This window comes from Sinohyriopsis cumingii, unplaced genomic scaffold (assembly GCF_028554795.1).
Source record: "Sinohyriopsis cumingii isolate HCF-2022 unplaced genomic scaffold, ASM2855479v2 utg000957l, whole genome shotgun sequence".
NCBI lineage: Eukaryota > Metazoa > Mollusca > Bivalvia > Unionida > Unionidae > Sinohyriopsis > Sinohyriopsis cumingii.
In genome coordinates, this window is record NW_028315947.1 from 533,759 (window position 1) to 552,404 (window position 18,646).

The 18,646-nt window shown below is 34.2% G+C and overlaps 1 protein-coding gene across 1 annotated transcript in view; it reads left to right on the forward strand.

Moving 5' to 3' along the window:
* The window catches only part of LOC149772947 (von Willebrand factor D and EGF domain-containing protein-like), an 83,548-nt gene that overhangs the window by 44,876 nt on the left and 20,026 nt on the right, over window positions 1-18,646 (forward strand). Inside the window, exons 10-11 of the mRNA XM_089947028.1 lie at window positions 14,347-14,529; window positions 17,231-17,430. Of these exons, the coding sequence (XP_089803154.1) occupies window positions 14,347-14,529; window positions 17,231-17,430 (383 nt within the window). The remainder of the gene's footprint in view (window positions 1-14,346; window positions 14,530-17,230; window positions 17,431-18,646) is intronic.

The window sequence follows — 18,646 nt, forward strand, 5'->3', positions numbered from 1 at the left end:
TTCCATCGGTAGAAGCTATGATAAGTACATGACTTTACTCCTTGTTCTCTCATTTCTCTTGCGAGTCTGTGTGTAGGTGTTAAAACAACCATATCAGCTAAACTCTCCGAAATAATTCAATAACACGAGCTGTTTTACCAGAACCCCAGGGCCCGTTTAAATAAACATTCTTATGTCTAGTCACAGGATCATACACAGATGGTGCTGATGACAATTTTGATATCTGATTATTAATACGATAAATATCTTTAATCGAAACATCAGCGGATTCAGAATAATTATGTAACATTTCTTGTTTTATTCTCCATTCACTCCACGAAAACAAGCAGTACCTGTAAATTGAGTCAGTAATTCTGAATATTTTCTTTCGATATAAGCATTGAAGATCTTAAATGAGTAAATTGCGGTGACTCACCATCAGTATAATTCACAATGGTACCTAATTTAGATCCATCAGACAAAAAAGCTGTTTTTGACTTATAAACGTATTTTTATTCGTTCTATCGTTAAATCAGGGTCAGGTGGTGTATATCGCTTCGCAAGCGTTTTCATTTCTTCGTGGAGAGATTCTAAATGATAAATGCCATAGTTTTCAGCATCAAATGAACTTTGAAATAACCATACTGATACAATACCATTTTTACTTGTTTCGTTAATAAAATCAAACATATATCCGCCGTAAAATCTAATGGTTCGATTTCCTGGGAACATCGTTATTGCCTTAATCCGCGCGTGCGCGTTATGATCAATAATTTCAATCGGAACTCCTCCTTTTTTATAATGTTTCGAATCGTGTAAAATCTCTACTGTTCTCAGTTTCACTTTTATTGTGATTTTTAGTGGGTTTTTTTTCTACCCTATCGACATCATTTATTGTAGCTCCGGTATCATTGACTGATTCGGCCCATTTGTTTATTTTGTCACGTCGTAGATCTGTTAGTTTATTTCCACGCATCGCGTTTGTGAAGTGTAACTATCTCGGCTACACAATTTAGTCTTGAAATTTTCATCGGTACTAAATCATTAACGCTGGGTTTATCATTTATCGGATAAATGGCATAAATAATCGCGGTTACAGGATACGCTCGCGTATAACACGGTTTGTCGATACCAGTCAGTATTCCTGGTTTGGAATTTTTACTTAATATAGCAATTTTTCATTAGCAAGGATAGGATCACGTTTGTCACGGATAATATCAGTCCTGACATCGTCAGGGTTTACTCTGAAAAAAATCATCTTCGATCGTTGAGATAATTAATAATCTTTTTCGCTCGATCATCGTTCATTATAGCATAGATGACGCCTTTACGTATAATTTTGAATGTTGACCACACGTGATAATCGGATCAATCAGATCTCGCCTTCGCAACGTGGTGAGTGCGTTTTCCACTCTCCCCGGGATTTTATATGGCTGGGGTTGTATGAAAGGCATAGGCAACCTTCTTATTTAGGGTATGTCTTGGGAGAATTATTGGAGCCTCCAAAAAATAAACTAAATCCTGGAAAAAATTATTTCTGATTTTGAATCATTACAAGAAGGGGGATATACACTACTATTCAGGGGGAATTCGTCTCTCTCTCTCTCGCGTGCAATCGAAAAAATTAGATTAGAATTGTCTCGCGAATACGAAGAAAAAAGGACAATTAACACTCGTATAAGACAATATAGAAAGTTTATGTCAGATCGTGAAATGATCCATTGTAGTAATGAAAATGTAAGTTAGGGTCATTCGTGAAAGTGTCAGGATTCATCGGTTTTTTCACTGATTCTAGTCGATTTGTCAGTTTAAAAAAATAGTATCCACCTTGACAATGTCCTTGACAGAGTCAAGGGGGATTTTGATTCCTGTGCCTGATCTCTATCACGCGTCAACGAAAAATTATACTAATAATGGGTTTTTTTCAAGCATGTGTCGTAAAACACTCTATCTTTAAAAATCCTTAGGATTTTACATATAAATTCAGACACAGAGTTTCATCCCTTAAATCAAGCAAGTGGCCGTTCTGGTAAGTTAGTTTAAAATGTAACATTGATAATAGCGGATTATGACATCGTACATAGACCGGATTAATTGTTTCTTTCACAATCATATATCCGGGTGGTACTTGTGGTGTAAAAGTATATAATATATTTCCCTGGGATGCAGTCTCTGACTCAATCAAGTTTGCTTGCTGACTTCCATCAATTACATCACACACGAGATTAATCTCGATCGTTGAGGTTATATTTACAATTCCCGGCGAAATATGACGGCCTTCACCGTGTTGTCCATTGTTGTGTCGAAGAATATTACAAGCGGAAATACCGCTGGTTTTAATCCACTCCGCAAAAAAAAAAAATCATCAGTAATATCGTTGGTAGCTTTTCTTAACTCGTCTGGATTGTATGCAGGAAAATTATAATTAGGAAATTCTGCTTCGGTTATTGATAAAGATGTAAGGTAACTCTCCTTTATAATCGCTTAGTTTTTTGATGAAAAGATTCATAGTCAAATATAATCTGGTTTGGCATTTCCGCGTGTTCAATAATGTCCTCCTTGCTACTAGCGATGTTAGAATGATATTCGGTAAACACTATACGTAAAAAATGCAGCACAGGTTCATGTGATTTTTTTATACGCTCAAAAATTTATTTGAAATCACTTTTAACAAGTAGATCATCATCTGGCTGCCTATACGCATATAACTTCCGGTAATATACATCAAATTTATGATATGAACGTTGTCAGATATAAAAGCAGACAGCTTTGGTTCAGGTATTGGCGCAGCAGCCAGTGGAGCTACTTCATGTCATTCTAGAACAGTTCTGATCAATGACTAATAAATATCAACGACGTAATCCGGTCAATTTATACCTATCGCGGACGATAATGTTGGTTCATGAACTGTTATAGCTATCTTGGATTCTCTCCCCGTTACTGATTTTATTCTGCGCTGAAATTCATCATTGATTTGTTCAATTTAATAATTTTCCGTTGGTATTCCTACACCCTGCCAGTCAGGTGTCCCATCGTTGCGATACTTATACGCAAACACTAACGAATTATTCGATTGTAGCCCACCAAACAACTTTGATCTAATATTGGGCCAACTGTAGTACACTCGCAACTGCGCAAGAGCTATTGATTTCACTGGATTCACGGTAGGAAAATTAACACTAAATTCAGGGTTGGTTGAGCTTACTGATATTATTTTGGTTCTCAGCGGAGTTGTATTTGCGACTGTCTGCTGAAGTAGTTATGTCATTATTCAAATTTCCATTTTCCAAATGGTTGTTTTCTAAAACACTTACTTTAGTGTATGTCTTAAGCTTCGTGTCAATTTCAGAATCTGATATCGTTTCATCGTTAAGGCTTGATGATATCAACAATGATAATTTAGAATACCCGTGTGTTGCCGTGTGCAATTTTACTATATAATTACGCAGTTTTGTACTCGTGCACGTGGATATCCTTCTCGCTATAATTTTAAAAACCCCAGCAAACGTTGCTGATGATGAAGGACTCACGGTTCTAATTCAGTTCCCATAGTAAACCTATGCAAACTCCATGATATTAAAAATTCAATAACTTTAAATGGTTGAGTCCTCATGATCAAACCTATATTATCAGAATAGATAAAACCTGGATGTCAGCTTCTGTGTAGAGGAAAGGATATGAGCCGCGGCATTTTCTGGACCTGCATGTGTTTGAAACATGTGCTTTTATTTCCGCACCAAAGAGTCAGGTACTAATTTTAGTAATGAGTGTTCCAAACTCAAAACTGTTAAAGGACTGTAATTCCATCAATAAAACAGTCTCTATTTTTTTCACTTACAACTATAATAAGCTCTCAAAAGGATCATTTTTCTACAACATAATTTACATTATTAACTAATCCTGGTCAGCCAAACCCATATATACTCTATTTTATGTTCACCCATTTCCAGGCTGGTTCCCATTTTTTCCATACCATTATTACCATGTGTCCAATATTCACCCTTGATTTTCTTGACAGCCCTAGGAATAGTAGTTCAATACATAAGTAAGCAATGTGCATAGCCCTGCTTGTCAAAGATTACATTTGTGAAAATTACATGATATTGCAAGTTCATCTTCACCTAAAGACCAATGGTGCATTTCAGGCAACATTTAAATATTTGAGCTTTATTTAAGAAAGAAAGAAAAAATATTAAAATAAAGCAGTCTTATAAGAATCATATATTTTAATATCACCATTTATCGCTCTTCAATTTAGTGCTGAAATATTTTACCGGCCTTGTCATATTATGTAATTAATGAGTAAAAGGTCAAGGTGACCATCTATATGTACATGTATTATTACAGAAAAAGAGATTTAAATGACAAAAATTACCTAAAGGTTCCCCCAAAATACATATAATTTAAAACTAAAGTTAAGTAGACATAAGTCCATTAAAATGCAAAATATGAACTTTCAAAACATTCACTGAAAGAAATTAGAGGAATGCAAAGTCATAAAAGGTTTTCATCCTTAAGCATGGTGGAAAAGAGCTCAGTGATCATATCTGAATCATTGTGTTTCAAAACACAACTAGGAAATATCATATTGCTTACTCTATAAATGGTAAATTGTATAAATTTATATATGCATCGCTTAGATATAGACTAAAGTACTAAACACTCCACCTAACATAGTCAAATCTATACACTGTTCCCCCTCCTCCTTCTTTGCAAAAGTTGATATATCTGAATACGCATTTAATATCCTACCTAAAGTCACTCTTTGGTTTACAAAATGTATTAATGTTGCTTCTTATCCACAAATCGAACCATGTGATTGCATTTATAGTAAAGTAAATTGCACTTGCATATGTGAAGACACTGTGTATTGCTGTGGCTGTCTATAGGACTCACGGCCCTAATTTAGTTCCCATAGTAAACCTATGCAAACCCTATAATATTAAAAATCCAATAACTTTAAATTTTTGAGTCCTCATGATTAAACCTATATGTATCAGTATAGATGAAACCTTCTTTGTAGAGGAAAGGATATGAGCCGCGACATTTTCTGGACCTGCATGTGTTTGAAACATCTGTTTTCAATTCCGCACCAACGAGTCAGGTGCTAATTTTAGTAATGAGTGTTCCAAACTCAAAACTGTTAAAGGACTGAAATTTCAGCAATAGAACAATGTCTCTATTTTTTTCACTTACAACTAGGGTAAGTTCTCAACAGGATCTTTTTCCTACATCATAACTTACATTATTAACCAATCCTGGTCAGCCAAGCTCATATATGCTCTATTTTATGTTCACCCATTTCCAGGCTGGTTCCCATTTTTCCATACCATTAGAACGATCTGTCCTGAAACACATATTGTCACAACTACTGCTGCCGCTGATGGTGTTAATGCTGATAATACTACGCCAGTACCAGCAATGATAGCAGATACCGAGTATCCAACAACATCAATGAGAACCGCACGTCTTCGATATTTTGTTTACTCACGTTGCATACTTGTCAACGATATTATTTAGCGCTGTTTGCCATTCACGTACTTGATTATATCTAAATTTTTGAACGCTTCGCTCTGTCAACATTGATTCTGTTCTTTAATCTGTTAAGGCCATTATATTTTACACATTAAACAATTAAGGCGTTTCAGAAACAAATTCCAGACACAACCATTAAGACGTTACGGTTAATTTCTTATCAGCTGATTCTAGTATAAATGTTTTCTCGTCTCAGCAATTTAACACAATAGACACAGTTCAAGAAAACTTACTGGTTGAAGGACGCAAGGGATATGTAGTGTTTATATTAAATTTTGCGGCGCTGAACACAGACAGTCTATACACACCAGTTACTTCAGCGATATGTTTGATAGTATTATGTTGCTGTGACCATGTTGAGAATCCCGATGACATTGTGTATAATACATTGCTTGTGGGGAATTTTAATTAGATTAATTTTTAACGATATCAGGAATTCCACTTATGAAACTTCTAGTGCTTTTTTAATCGTTTCAATATTCATTTTAATAAAAGAGAGTTTCACGTCAACAGTCAACGGGGTGCCAAAGAAATCATCGGCGATTTTACTGAGTTTTTGAAAATTTCTACGAGTGTTCATAAACATATTTACGTGAACGTCATACTCAGCTCGTAGCGTGGATGATTTAGTATATATGGTATTATAAGCATTGTTATACAATGCGTCTACATATTTTTGTTGCGGCATCTTCATCAGATGTTGGATCTCTTAAAACGACTAATTTATTTCCGTTCACGCTGAGTTCATCTGTCATTGTATCACCAGTGTTCCGCAAACGATTATCAACGCTTCTTGCAATTTCATTTCTAACAGCTGCGATTGATGTATTTGGATCTCTGATTCTACCGCCATCAGTAAATGCTGAAATATTATCCGTGGTAGCACCAAGAACTCTACGAACTATGTCATTCCATTTGATATTAAAACACCGTATTTATCCTAAAAAACAACAACTTCATCTTGGTCAACTCCAGAGAGGTTCATAAAAGCAGCGAGTTCATCTTTAGTCGCGTAATTTGATAAATCCACATCGATGAACTTTTTCTTGTCCCGCGAAGAGGATCTTCTGTAAATATATACCATTATCCTCTAAAGTCCATCTAAATCACGATTTTCAAACCGTGCACTTATATAATCATGCATGACTTTATGAGGTGGTAATTTTGATTTTGAAATACCATCGAGTACAGCAACTGCTTCACGGCAGCATATTGGTTGATCGGTTAACGTTTGTGTTGGTAATGTTGAATACCACATCGGTATTTTTTTATCAAGTTTACATATTACATAAATTCCTTCGGCGGTACCAACCCATACGATTCAAAATAAATAATTCCACGTGGATCAATCGTGTATGCAGCCCAATGAGTACCAGCGTCGGTGCTATTATCAAGATTGGTAATTCCTGTGTCAGCGCTGTTTGGTTTAAGCAACAACTGATCACGCATAAAAATACCTATAAACATTTTTATATTTAATTTCTTAGCAGTATCAAGTAAATCAAAAAGATGACACCGGTGCCTCCGTAACTGGTGGTGTTAACGCAGAGTTCCTGGAAGTCTCAGACCTTTACCTTTTACGGGAGTTCCAGGTAATCTCAGACCCTTTCCTGACGCTTTTTTCAATGCTATTCCAGCGGCGGTTCAAACTGCACCTAACGCGGCTGCTTTTGCAACGGCGGCAGTTTCAGCAGCTATCAACGCTGGTATCACCGCAAGAAGTGGAATAAACCACCTGATTTAGTTATGTCTCCGATAGCATCTTTAGAAAGAGTAATTCGTATTCCAGTCTTGGCTTTCTTAGTATTGTTGAACTTTTTGAGCTGACGTTCAGTCAGTGACAATTTTTTTTTTTGACCACATGTGATCTGGTTATTTTTTAGCGTTATTGTGGTTCCCGATATTTTACCGACGCAGTTTGCAGTTTTTTTAATCTGACCACGAGTCAGACTGACATTAACATAATGATATGACATTATAACAGCTGTGACTGATTTAATTACACTGCATGTTTTCCACTGGCGCGTCAATAACTCTCATTCTTCCACCAGCACCCCCGAGCAACATTGATTTGTCGCTGACAATAACCGCTATTGCTCTGTAATTAACACCGCCACCTGGATTTACGCGAGCTCGAAAATGAATATCAACGACTGATTGTCTAAATAAATCGAGATGCTCCAGTGAAAAGTAATAAATAGGATACAGGCTTGTAAAATCCAGTTGTGATATGTGTAAACCAGTATCTATAATTTGATCAAGTCCCATAAATGTCATCAAGGGATGATATGCACGTGCTACATAATTTTGATCAAAATTTAACAATATATCCTCAGATGGTTCTTGATGTCCATTTATTCTTAAGGAAACTTCAGAGATGCCAAGTTTATCAAATATCATTAAACTATGTTCTTGAGAGTTTATTTGTGCAACATTTTGAAGCGCAATAAATATATGCATTAGCTCAGACAAACCTTGCTGTGATGCTACGTGCCATGTAAATAAACCATCAACAGCACTTTGAACACTATCTGTTGTCACCGTCAACCATGATAATATCGATTTACCACCTGAGTACATAAAAGAAAGTAATCGCTATTCTACAGCAGGTGATGGAGTCATTACCGGCATCCACAACGAAAGTTTAAATAATACTACTTTACCAGCAGCAGCGCCACCCTCACGCCAGATAACATCATTATCATCGCTTTTTTACAAGTACAATTGTATGTTTGGCTCCAAAAATAATTTTTCTAACATTTCTACAAAATCCAAAAATATGGGACAGTGGAACTACGCAGGAAAATATTCTACGTTTACCCCTCAAAATTAATTTACGTGATCTAAAACCTAAATTGTAATCTGGATTTACGTTAATAATCATGTTTTCTATATCAGCATCAGCAGGAGGAGCAGCAAGGTCTTTTGGTCGCCTTATATCATACGGTCAACAAAAGGATGGTCAGCATTATCCTTAGCAAATACCATTGACGGACCTGCTAATCTTGTATAATCATATGAATAGCTTGCTAGACCTAATATGGTTGTGGCAACGTCAACATTACCCTGGATTGTTTCAATTTCTTTTCCACCAATCATATACACAGCACTTCTGAATAACGCCATGATGCCATAATTAACAAAACCAACTTTTATATCAGCTCCGTATTCTGTATTAGCGATAACGTCTGTTACAAGTTCTCCTTCAACTTCAATAAATGATTCAGCAGGTAAGAAATATATGCATGTATCTTGAACTTGTAATTCAATTCGTCCTCGCTGATTTGGTTGTCGTGCTTCATAAGAATAATACTGATAATCGCGTATAGATTCTCTTTAAGAATTGATGCGTCCACATCCAATGCTGGGTCGGATATACGTTTAAACATTTTATTATATTTATTATCGTCTAAAACTAGGACCACTTCGGGAAATTCCATTTCGAGAAAGTCCGCTTCCCGATAATGTATTTATACATTTTTTCTGCTTCACCAGCTGGTTCTGCTAGTTTTTGATTTGCAGCCTGATTTATTATCGCACTGACATTTGCAGGCATAACTTCAGTGCTGGCCAGTTTCTCTGTGACCGGTTTAACCGGTTGCTGTGGTTTTCGTTGTATTAATCGTGCTAGTCTTTCCTTGATTGCCGAGAACTCTTTAACCGGCAACATCACCAACAGCCCCCTTGAGTTTGTCAAGGCCTTTATCACGAACCACGTCAATAGCTTCCATTCCTAGTTGTTGTGCAATCGGTATTGTTTTGGGGGCATTCCTTCTGAATAGACCCTGAACAACATCGCCGAGCTCATCACTGTAAGTCGCTTTATAAGTATATAATCGCGAATTCATCACCCTGCCCATTACAGGTCCACATTGAGCATTATGTACGATCATCTTATTTATTATTCATTTATCTAATTACTGGAGACGCTATCGTCTGCGATCTCATCAATAAGAGACCTATAAACAACGATATCTATGATACCGTCTGTCAATAATCTTTGACAAATATCAGCTGCTTCATTTATAATTTCTGGAGAATTATTTCCAGCGCATTCCCCCTATGAGGACTTCTAAGCGATTAACATCGGTAAGAACATTGTTAGGACATGGCGTAGTTAGACCACTTCCGGTTTTGGGGGTTCACCCATCAGTTCAGCAAGAAAATCTTCATCTTTCGTGTTTTGTTGTCCTTGTCGTTCTCTCTTATCTTTATACTCTTTCATTATTTTATTAAATTGTATTAGTTCTGGATCATTCCAAAAGTATACAAATCACCTGCAGCTGCATATACCTCACTAACCCATTTTTCCGGTTTTCGATTTTGAAGTTGTCGAGGTATTATATAATTTTCTTTTTCATCATATCTATATGCAGCTATATCAAATAATTTAGTGGGGTCTTCAAGTTCATCAATAATCTCAGGTTCAAACATTTTCCTAAAAGGACCTGGCTGACCATCAGATTATCTAAAAACCTCTGACACAATCTGAACCTGTTTTTCCGTTGATAATCCTTCTATATTTCGTTGAAGTTCATCCATATCAGTTAGATATTTCATAAATTCAGGATCACTATCTCTAGCCTGGTTAGTACATTTACACGTTCGATATACCCACTGTTAGCTAATTCAATCTCATTTAATTGTTTTATTTTATTAATAATTTCTGGATTAAATTTTTCATCTATATTAATTATATCCTTTTTTGGTTCTCTACCAGCAGCACCTTTATGTGTTTCTTCTTCAAGCTGACGAGGAGGTTGAGGAGCAGCTATCTCAGTTAGAAGATCTCGTACAAATTATTTTGTTTGTTTAGTTTGTTTTGTGCTATTTTTTTAGTTTGCTCAGCAGTTTGTCTTATTGATGGAAGAAGACCTTCAGTAGTAGCCCCTGCAACTCTTTCAGTAACTTTTGTAATAGGTTTAAATACTTTATCGGTACCCTCTACAAATTCAACTTGTGATTATTGTCGTTCTTTTAACTTCTGTTTGACAGAATCACGAACAGGAAGAAATTTGTTAATTGCTTCTCATCTAGCTGTATGTGACTCCAATGCTGGTGACATTATTGATATAACAATGATTTAATTATAGCAGCAGAGAGTGTGAAGCCACAAAATAAGCGTAACAACAACAAAAAACGCGCGTACATACTTTTTTAAAAACACTAACGCGAAAAAAAGTAACAAAAAAAACTAATCCCCCACCCCCGAGAAGACACTCCGGGAGAGTCTCTCTTGGGAGACACTCCGGGGGATACACTTGGAAGGTTAAATATCTCGATTTCGCGTTATTTTGTCGCGTTTATTTAACCCTTGTAATGGTCCTTGGGTCTAAATCGTTTGCTCGAATAATAGGTGGGTTCACCCTCCCTGCTGCTCACCATATAAATGTTTATTTACCTTTTTCTTTACTTTACTTTTTTCACAAAGAAGCAACATATTGTATTTATTGCATTGCCTAATATGAATGTTATCTCAAATTATATATGCTAAGGGCTTGGAAGAACAAAGAAAACTGTGTGTTCCTAGCCGTCCGTGGGTGCCAGGAGCATCCGTGTATCCTGGTACGGGTATATACATGTTATACATGTAGCTAATTTGTGATCTCGTTCGATCCCTTGGTAAACAAAAAGATTACTTGTTCATTAATAACCTACATTTTTGTAACCAGTTTAAAAACATTTAGCTTTTCATTTATTATTTTCTATTATACTTATTTATTTTTTGCATCTTAGATAGATATATAGATAGACATACAAATGTAAAAAAAAATAGTATTACATAAATTGTACTTGCTATGTATGATTTTAGGCATATTTTGTAGTATTTTCTGTTTGTCTCATAGTTGATAGCATATAAATAAATAAAAGCACATACGATATAATATTTTGCATTTAATGATATTTTGAAATTTTAAAATGCAGAATTGATTTATTACTTAGTTCTTTAGATGTCATTTGCTCTAAACAATGAAATAAATCGAATAATATGGGCAAGAATAAATTAGCAGACAAATACATAAAGCGAAATCTATAAATAAAACAATTGATATAAAACAGACATTTAAATAGAACCTATAACAAGTTGAAAATAAAGAAAAAAAAACTAAAAATATGTAAAGAAATGAATAACTTCGTCAAGGATAAATAAATAACTTCAAATTAATAAATACGAAATGATAAAGAAATACAAAGGAAGAAACAAATTTTGTTAATCACAAAACATGCATTTTGATTGATGACAAGGTTCAAATATTCCGTTCGTTTTTCTAATTAAAATAGTCTTTTCTTTATTCATTAAAAAGAGATAAATATGAAGTAACAGATGCATAGGTGATATATGGCTCTTTGCATGATAAGCAATGAAGATATTACGATTTGTGTTTTTGCAAGTCACATACAATGTCACCTCCAACATAATATCGTTTACGTGTTCTCTAATTCTTTTGAAAACACATGCCACCACAGTTGTTAATTTATTGATTATATGCGGAAATATCTTACCACACCCAACTTAAAATTTTGCATTGGACGACGGTCCCTAGAAAGGCGTTGTTTCACGGCTCTCTTAGTTGTTCCTGGAATGCAATCACAGAGTTGCGGTATATGTAAAATCATACTTATATATATTCTCATTGCAATGGAAAACATGTGACAGATTTTTAAACTGTTTTAAATTAATTTTGGGAATTTGCTGTAGTAGTGTTGTACTTTGCTCCAGTACAAAATGTTTTAAACATAATTATTTTTTTGTTTTAAAATTATCAGGTACAGAAAACAACAAGAAATGCACGATACGTTTTTAAAATGAAAGAGCAAACTTAGAAATCTAAGGTCACTTTTTCGAGTTGATGTTAGTCAACATGGAACTAGGTCCAAATTGCAATGTTGGGAGACAAATCAGCATTTAAACCCACAGACTGTTTTTTGCAAAACACAGTTTCAATGCCATTCTCACTTCAAATCCAAATTAAATCTTCTGATTAATGGTAAGTATTTCCGCACTTAGCAATCTGCATTTGACTTTGCATGCCCATACAGTTTTGTATTTGGGTATATGGTTGAGATCTTGATCTATTACCAAGGGATTACGTTCCATGGTGAGTAACAATGGACGCAAATAGCTAACTGTATGTGTATAATTGTCACCGGATTTTGTTTCCATAGACCATGAGCTTCGAATGCATCTCAGGTCAACATCACTTGATCTAGCAAGCACACTAGTACTTTTAGATAACATAACTTGCCGAGCCGGTGATGGGGAAAATTACAAATAAAAATGTTGTTGACTGTTAAGGTATTTCGAAATGTAAAATAATTTAAATGTTTAAGAATCTTTTCTAGCAATGCAGATTAAATTCATTAAGGTGATTCTATCAAAAAGATAGATAATAATCGTATTCATTCTGCAGTTATATTTCAGTCTCGTAAAGAGATACTAGAGGATCTATATTTATTTATTGTTCGTTAAAATTGCCTGGCGGAAACATTTATTCCAAAAAGACAATACATTACTGGAGTATTGTGAAAATATTCAAGGACTGAGATATTTATTAATTTCACTCAGAATACTTTGGAGCATTTCCGGATTACTGTGGAATTCGTAGTACATTTCATAAAGTTTAGGAATTCATACCATATTGTTAGTAATTTCAAATTGTTTCACTTTGTTTTCCATTTTGGTGACAAATTTATATTTCGGATTATTGAATGCTTGTTCCGTTTCGCAATTTCTTGTTATGTAGTTCAAGCCCCTAGATCGTAGAACTATTTTTAACCTCATCACCCATTTGCATTCAGCTTTGTAGAATAAGTTAGTTTCCTTAACTGGAGATAATCACTGTTTTTTATAAGAATAACTTCCCCTACTAGGCTAGGAACAGTAATTCTTTCCGTTACGTAGACGATAATTATGTCTATTACGATACAGGTCTTGCAAGGAACTTTTAAAGAGATATGTTCACTGTCAAAAAAGATATAAACTTATCAATTAATAAAGATACATAACTAGGTTGTGTATCTATTTAAGAAATATATACTTACGCTAGTGTGTAATTTGTTATAGTAAAGGTACATTCGCATCTCTGATCAGAAAATGCATTGCTGTGTATGATTCCAAATTCCATCACTTTATATTTCCAGAGTTCGGCTTAATTTTCAAAGTTCTACTTACTCTCTTTAAAGGTTGTTATGAAAGAAAACATTAACTTTCTTTTTGTGTACTTCGTATGCATTTGTGAGAAACAAACGAAAGATTAAAGGATTTATTTTACTAGCTCACAATAAAACGTTAAAATACAAAATAATTCTCTAAATGACATCCAAGAAAATTCATTTTGTTAGAGACTATCCTTTTCGTTTGGTCCTTAACATCAAATCAAAAATGAACATTGAATTGATAAACTCCAGGACCCATCTATCGCCAGCAACGTCATCTGCTGTTCCTAGAGGTCACTACTGATAATGTCAATGTCGATTTGGCGACGTCGTTAAAAGCCGACACTTGTTGTCCACCTCGTGGTTTTGTTGCCCAATTATCAAGGTTATTGTTTTAAACCAAAATATACGTTCAAATAGTTATTACATCTATCTATTAAACTTTCAATTTTTTGGAACTCAGAAAACCAAACTAGTATTGCGATATAAATAGCTGAACATTTGTCTATACATGTATTCACATTTAGAAATATCAAACATGGAAGACACGACTTGATAAATAACACGAAATGCGTGAATATTATAATGATAAGTTTTACAGTATCGATGCCATTCAACAGAAGAAAAAAAATTGTTTAGATCTTCTACATAATTAAAATGTTTTAATCGCTTAAGGTCCACACCATTCAGAAAATGATTTCTTCTGGTGCCTCAACTAACTGTGCTGTATCAGTAAGAGCCGGGCCAGATATATTTATCTGGTATGGATGTGAAGGTAAATGGATTACTCGCCAGCTTAACTGTGACAAGCAAAAGAATCTGAAAGTCTCTGAGACATCGTCTGGCTATCAGTTTGTGGTAAGTACTGCTTTTTATATCTGCTTCAGTGTTAAAGGGGACATTGAAAAAGCGCACTCTTTTGTTAAGTGTCGCTTATTTCAGTCTTTGGAGACAGTAAACATATAAGGTTGATGTTTAACGTATTTACGTAATTTAATAATCATTTCAAGTCATATACTTGAGGTTTTTCTGGCAAAACTTTGAGTGTACCAATACAGATAGATAAGTGTATGAATTTTAGTTGTTACACGATACGGTGTTGCACTACGTTTCACTTGCAGCCTTGTGCAACAGAAGCATGCAAATACGAACGGAACTTTATTATTGCAAATGGAACGTGCACGGAGATAAGTAAAGACGTGAATGGTGAAATCAACGAGAAAAAATTCAAGAAGACCACGAAGTCTTTATAACTAATCGAGCCTTTAAATTTCGAAATCGTGTTCAAGTTATTCAAAAGAAAACTTGAACCTTTTACAAATAAACTAAAACGATTAATAAATGTCATCAAATACAATTAAATAATTTGTTTGCAGTAGTCTTTTCCGTCCTCTTGTATTCTTTAAGCCATCGTTTGGCCAGTAGTTTCTTTAGCTTTTATTTGTTTCATAATTGTTTACTTCCATCTGCCTTTTGACAAGGCTTGAAGTAATAGTTTGGTGATGAAATATGTCTTTATCTTCTTATCACCTGGGATAAACATTTGTATCCGTTGTTTTCAGTCACCAAATTAAAATTAAAATTTGCTTTTACTACTTGTAAAGAACATTGTACATCATCTTGCAATTCATCTCTGTCTTAATTAAAAGTTATTCTGATCTGACAGTACTACTTTCATATCTAAATGGAAGATAAATAATGAATGTAAATTAACAACGAATCAGAGAAACTAACTCACGAAAGCAAAACGATCAACGCCGAGCTCAGACGAAAACTTGGCCAATATTCATATAACTTTTGAAAATAAAACCAAGAACAGGAAGAGTCTAAAATGTCATTTATGCAAAGAATACTACAAACCTCTTAAAAACGTCCATAGTCAACTACAATAATAAGTTTAAGAATAAAAGACGAACTTGTTGCACAATACATAGTAGAGCCTTTGTTGTTACATAATTGAGTACAAGGACATCAAGTATGCGTATATTGACTGAGTGTTCATCCAAGAACACCACACAATCAAGGCCTACAGTCCTTCTACGTTTTCAACATAATTAAATAGATTTCAAATAACATGGTCATGGAGACTGCACGCTATAAGAGAAAATGAACAGTTTTAGTTTTACTTATTTCTACAGCTGAACTTTGTTTATCGGGAGTTACAACTAGGACAGTTGCTCATCTAATATTTAATTCAATTTAGAGCAGCGGATAGATGAGTTGGTTGAATTCTTTGAATTATGATATAATTTGTAAACAGATTTTCAAACGTGAAGAAATAGAAATTCATCGTATAACCAAATTCAGATCTACCGTCGGCATAATAAGCAAAGCATTCAGTAAAAAAGAACTTCTCAGACCAGATCATTCTGATTATCAATTGGTACAAACTATGCAAATTGATAAAAAGATTGAATCAACATATCACTGACTAAAGAAACGAAAGACAAAGCGGTCTTGGAGAAGTCTGCACGAAAACAAGATGGAACGAATACAAAAATTTAATGGTTGTAGTATATGCCGGAGGAACATCTCTACGCTTGACAAATTTATCCGATACAAATTGCTCCACCTTGGCAAAGCTAAAACATTATATAAATTTCAATTTCAATTTTCTACGTGCAAAGATAATATTTGTATGAATCAAATTGATAACAGAATTATAAAACTATTTTTCAGACATATCAAGTGGTAGAGATGTCCGTCTGAATCGGCTTGTTTTATTATAACTTATGGTGAATATACATGGTGAATTTCAACTTTGTTAAAGTGATAGGTTTATATACTCTCTTGTAAACAAAAGTGGTAAATATAAGGATGTTCAGTTAATAAAATAGTTGTTAATAGTTCCTTACGTCTGTTAATGTTATGAATTATCGTTAATTTTTAAATTAATATGGCTGTAAATATTAATCGTACAGGCTTGAAGCCAAATCTCCAAATTAATTATGTAATCTTTCTATTTATATTGACATGTATGTGTGTGATATATGGTAGCTTGACTCGTGTATCAGTTTAAAACGACAGCAGCGGTAGCGAAGATAGTAATTGTAAGGATATATGTGTGTTTTATAATTCAGAACGATAGATCGGTACGCGGTTCTTTGTTACGAAATAATATCGATTTTATGACCTATCGTCCTTCCTAACACGATATCATTGAAGGTTTCCTGAATTTGATGTGAGTTTTTATCATCAGCTTTGTCACGAAAACAGAAAACTAATATGCGCCTTTAAGTGACTGTAGCTAATTGTTACCAGTTTGCAGTAGTAATTAATATGTTAAGGATTCCAAAATGTGTATTGAGAGACGCGCTAGCAGGCATAACAGATGTCACTTACCTGTTCTTGTCAACATTTTGTACCCTACGGTTGATTTTTAATGCAACATATTTGTGATAATTCATCATATTGCTCCTATTTGTCTTGAAAGTTATCTACGACATTAAACAAAATGACTCTCATAATTCTTACATACCTTCTACAATTCGTGAACTATAAGTTATTTCTTTTAAAAATCAGATTGGTTGTGACTTGTCTTCCTCTTCTTTCTTGGCAGATAGAGTTGCCCACTGGTGGATCTATTCAAGCCACGCGTAACACCGATGGAGGAATAAACCTTTTCATCTATCCTTCTGTACTGGACTTCAATCAGACTACCGGGATGTGCGGAAATTTTAATAATTTGCCTGCAGATGACTTTATGGATCCAAACGGAAATATTCTTTTGGATACAACTGCATTTTCTTGGTCGTGGAGGTAGGTGGCACTATTTTATTTAACCACCAATATTGAAAGAAGTGTATGAGAGCGAGAAGTCATTTCACGCTGACAATTAGATCTAAATTGTTTTTGCTATTGCTAAATTAATCAGCTTTATTTATAAAAAGATTATGCTTTGAATTACATTTTATATGATGCGCGTTAAACCATAATAACTTTAGTATTGCTTACAAATATTTACATGTTTACTTCTTTTGGCTTTGTCGGCCATTAGCATCGCTGTCTAAACTATGCAATTATAAAGTTATAAAATATATCCAAAATTATGACTTTATCAATCTTATGGTAATGAAAATTTAAATTTTGAAGTTTTACTTTGGTACAAACAAAAACGGTGTAATAATAACGAATAGCCTAAAAACAATAACACAATTTCATTGTTGTTCACATCAGTTCGATTTGATCCGTGTTGCTTCCATTCTTCCTGCAACATTTGTATCGATACATTATTTCTAAAATAGCAGCAAATGTTGCTTGCTTTGGTGGTAACTAGGTTCATTATTAACATAATTTATTATTGTATAATGATATGTTGTCCAAAATGGTATACATCATACATTGCAGTATCATTAAATTCATGTATCCATGATTGTACGGACCAATATATATATTTATTTTAAAATAACATTTATTATAATATCAACCTCTGTTTTGTGTTTTATTGTATCATGTTTGTTAGAATTTTAGACGTCATGTCACTTTAGTGTACGTATAATTACAGATATTTCACATGAGTGATATCACTTTTGGAACTACTTTTTCCCATTTAGCAAAATATACCTTCCACTATATATGCTATTTAAACTTGTATTTTCTCATTTAAATCTATTTAATTGTATTTCTTATGCTTCTTCTCCCTCTCCCTCATCTCCTCTCTTTCTCCATCAGGATGAACGGATCTTAAAATTGTCAAGACTTGAATAATACAAAACGTAGACCCAAGATTCTTATAGGTCAGCTCACAAGTTTGGAACCCATTTGTTTAAGGCTGTATGCTTTAAAGGATCCGCTCTGTAGCATTTGAATAATATCCACATCCCAACAATATTCGCAGTATCAATCCATGCAAACAGTGAGTAAATCCAAATAATAATAGCTTTAGTTGCGTATAAAACACTCATTAATTTCACAAATCATACAATTTGAAACATTAAATTTAGGGGCAAAATTTCTAATGATTCGCTGTCCGGAA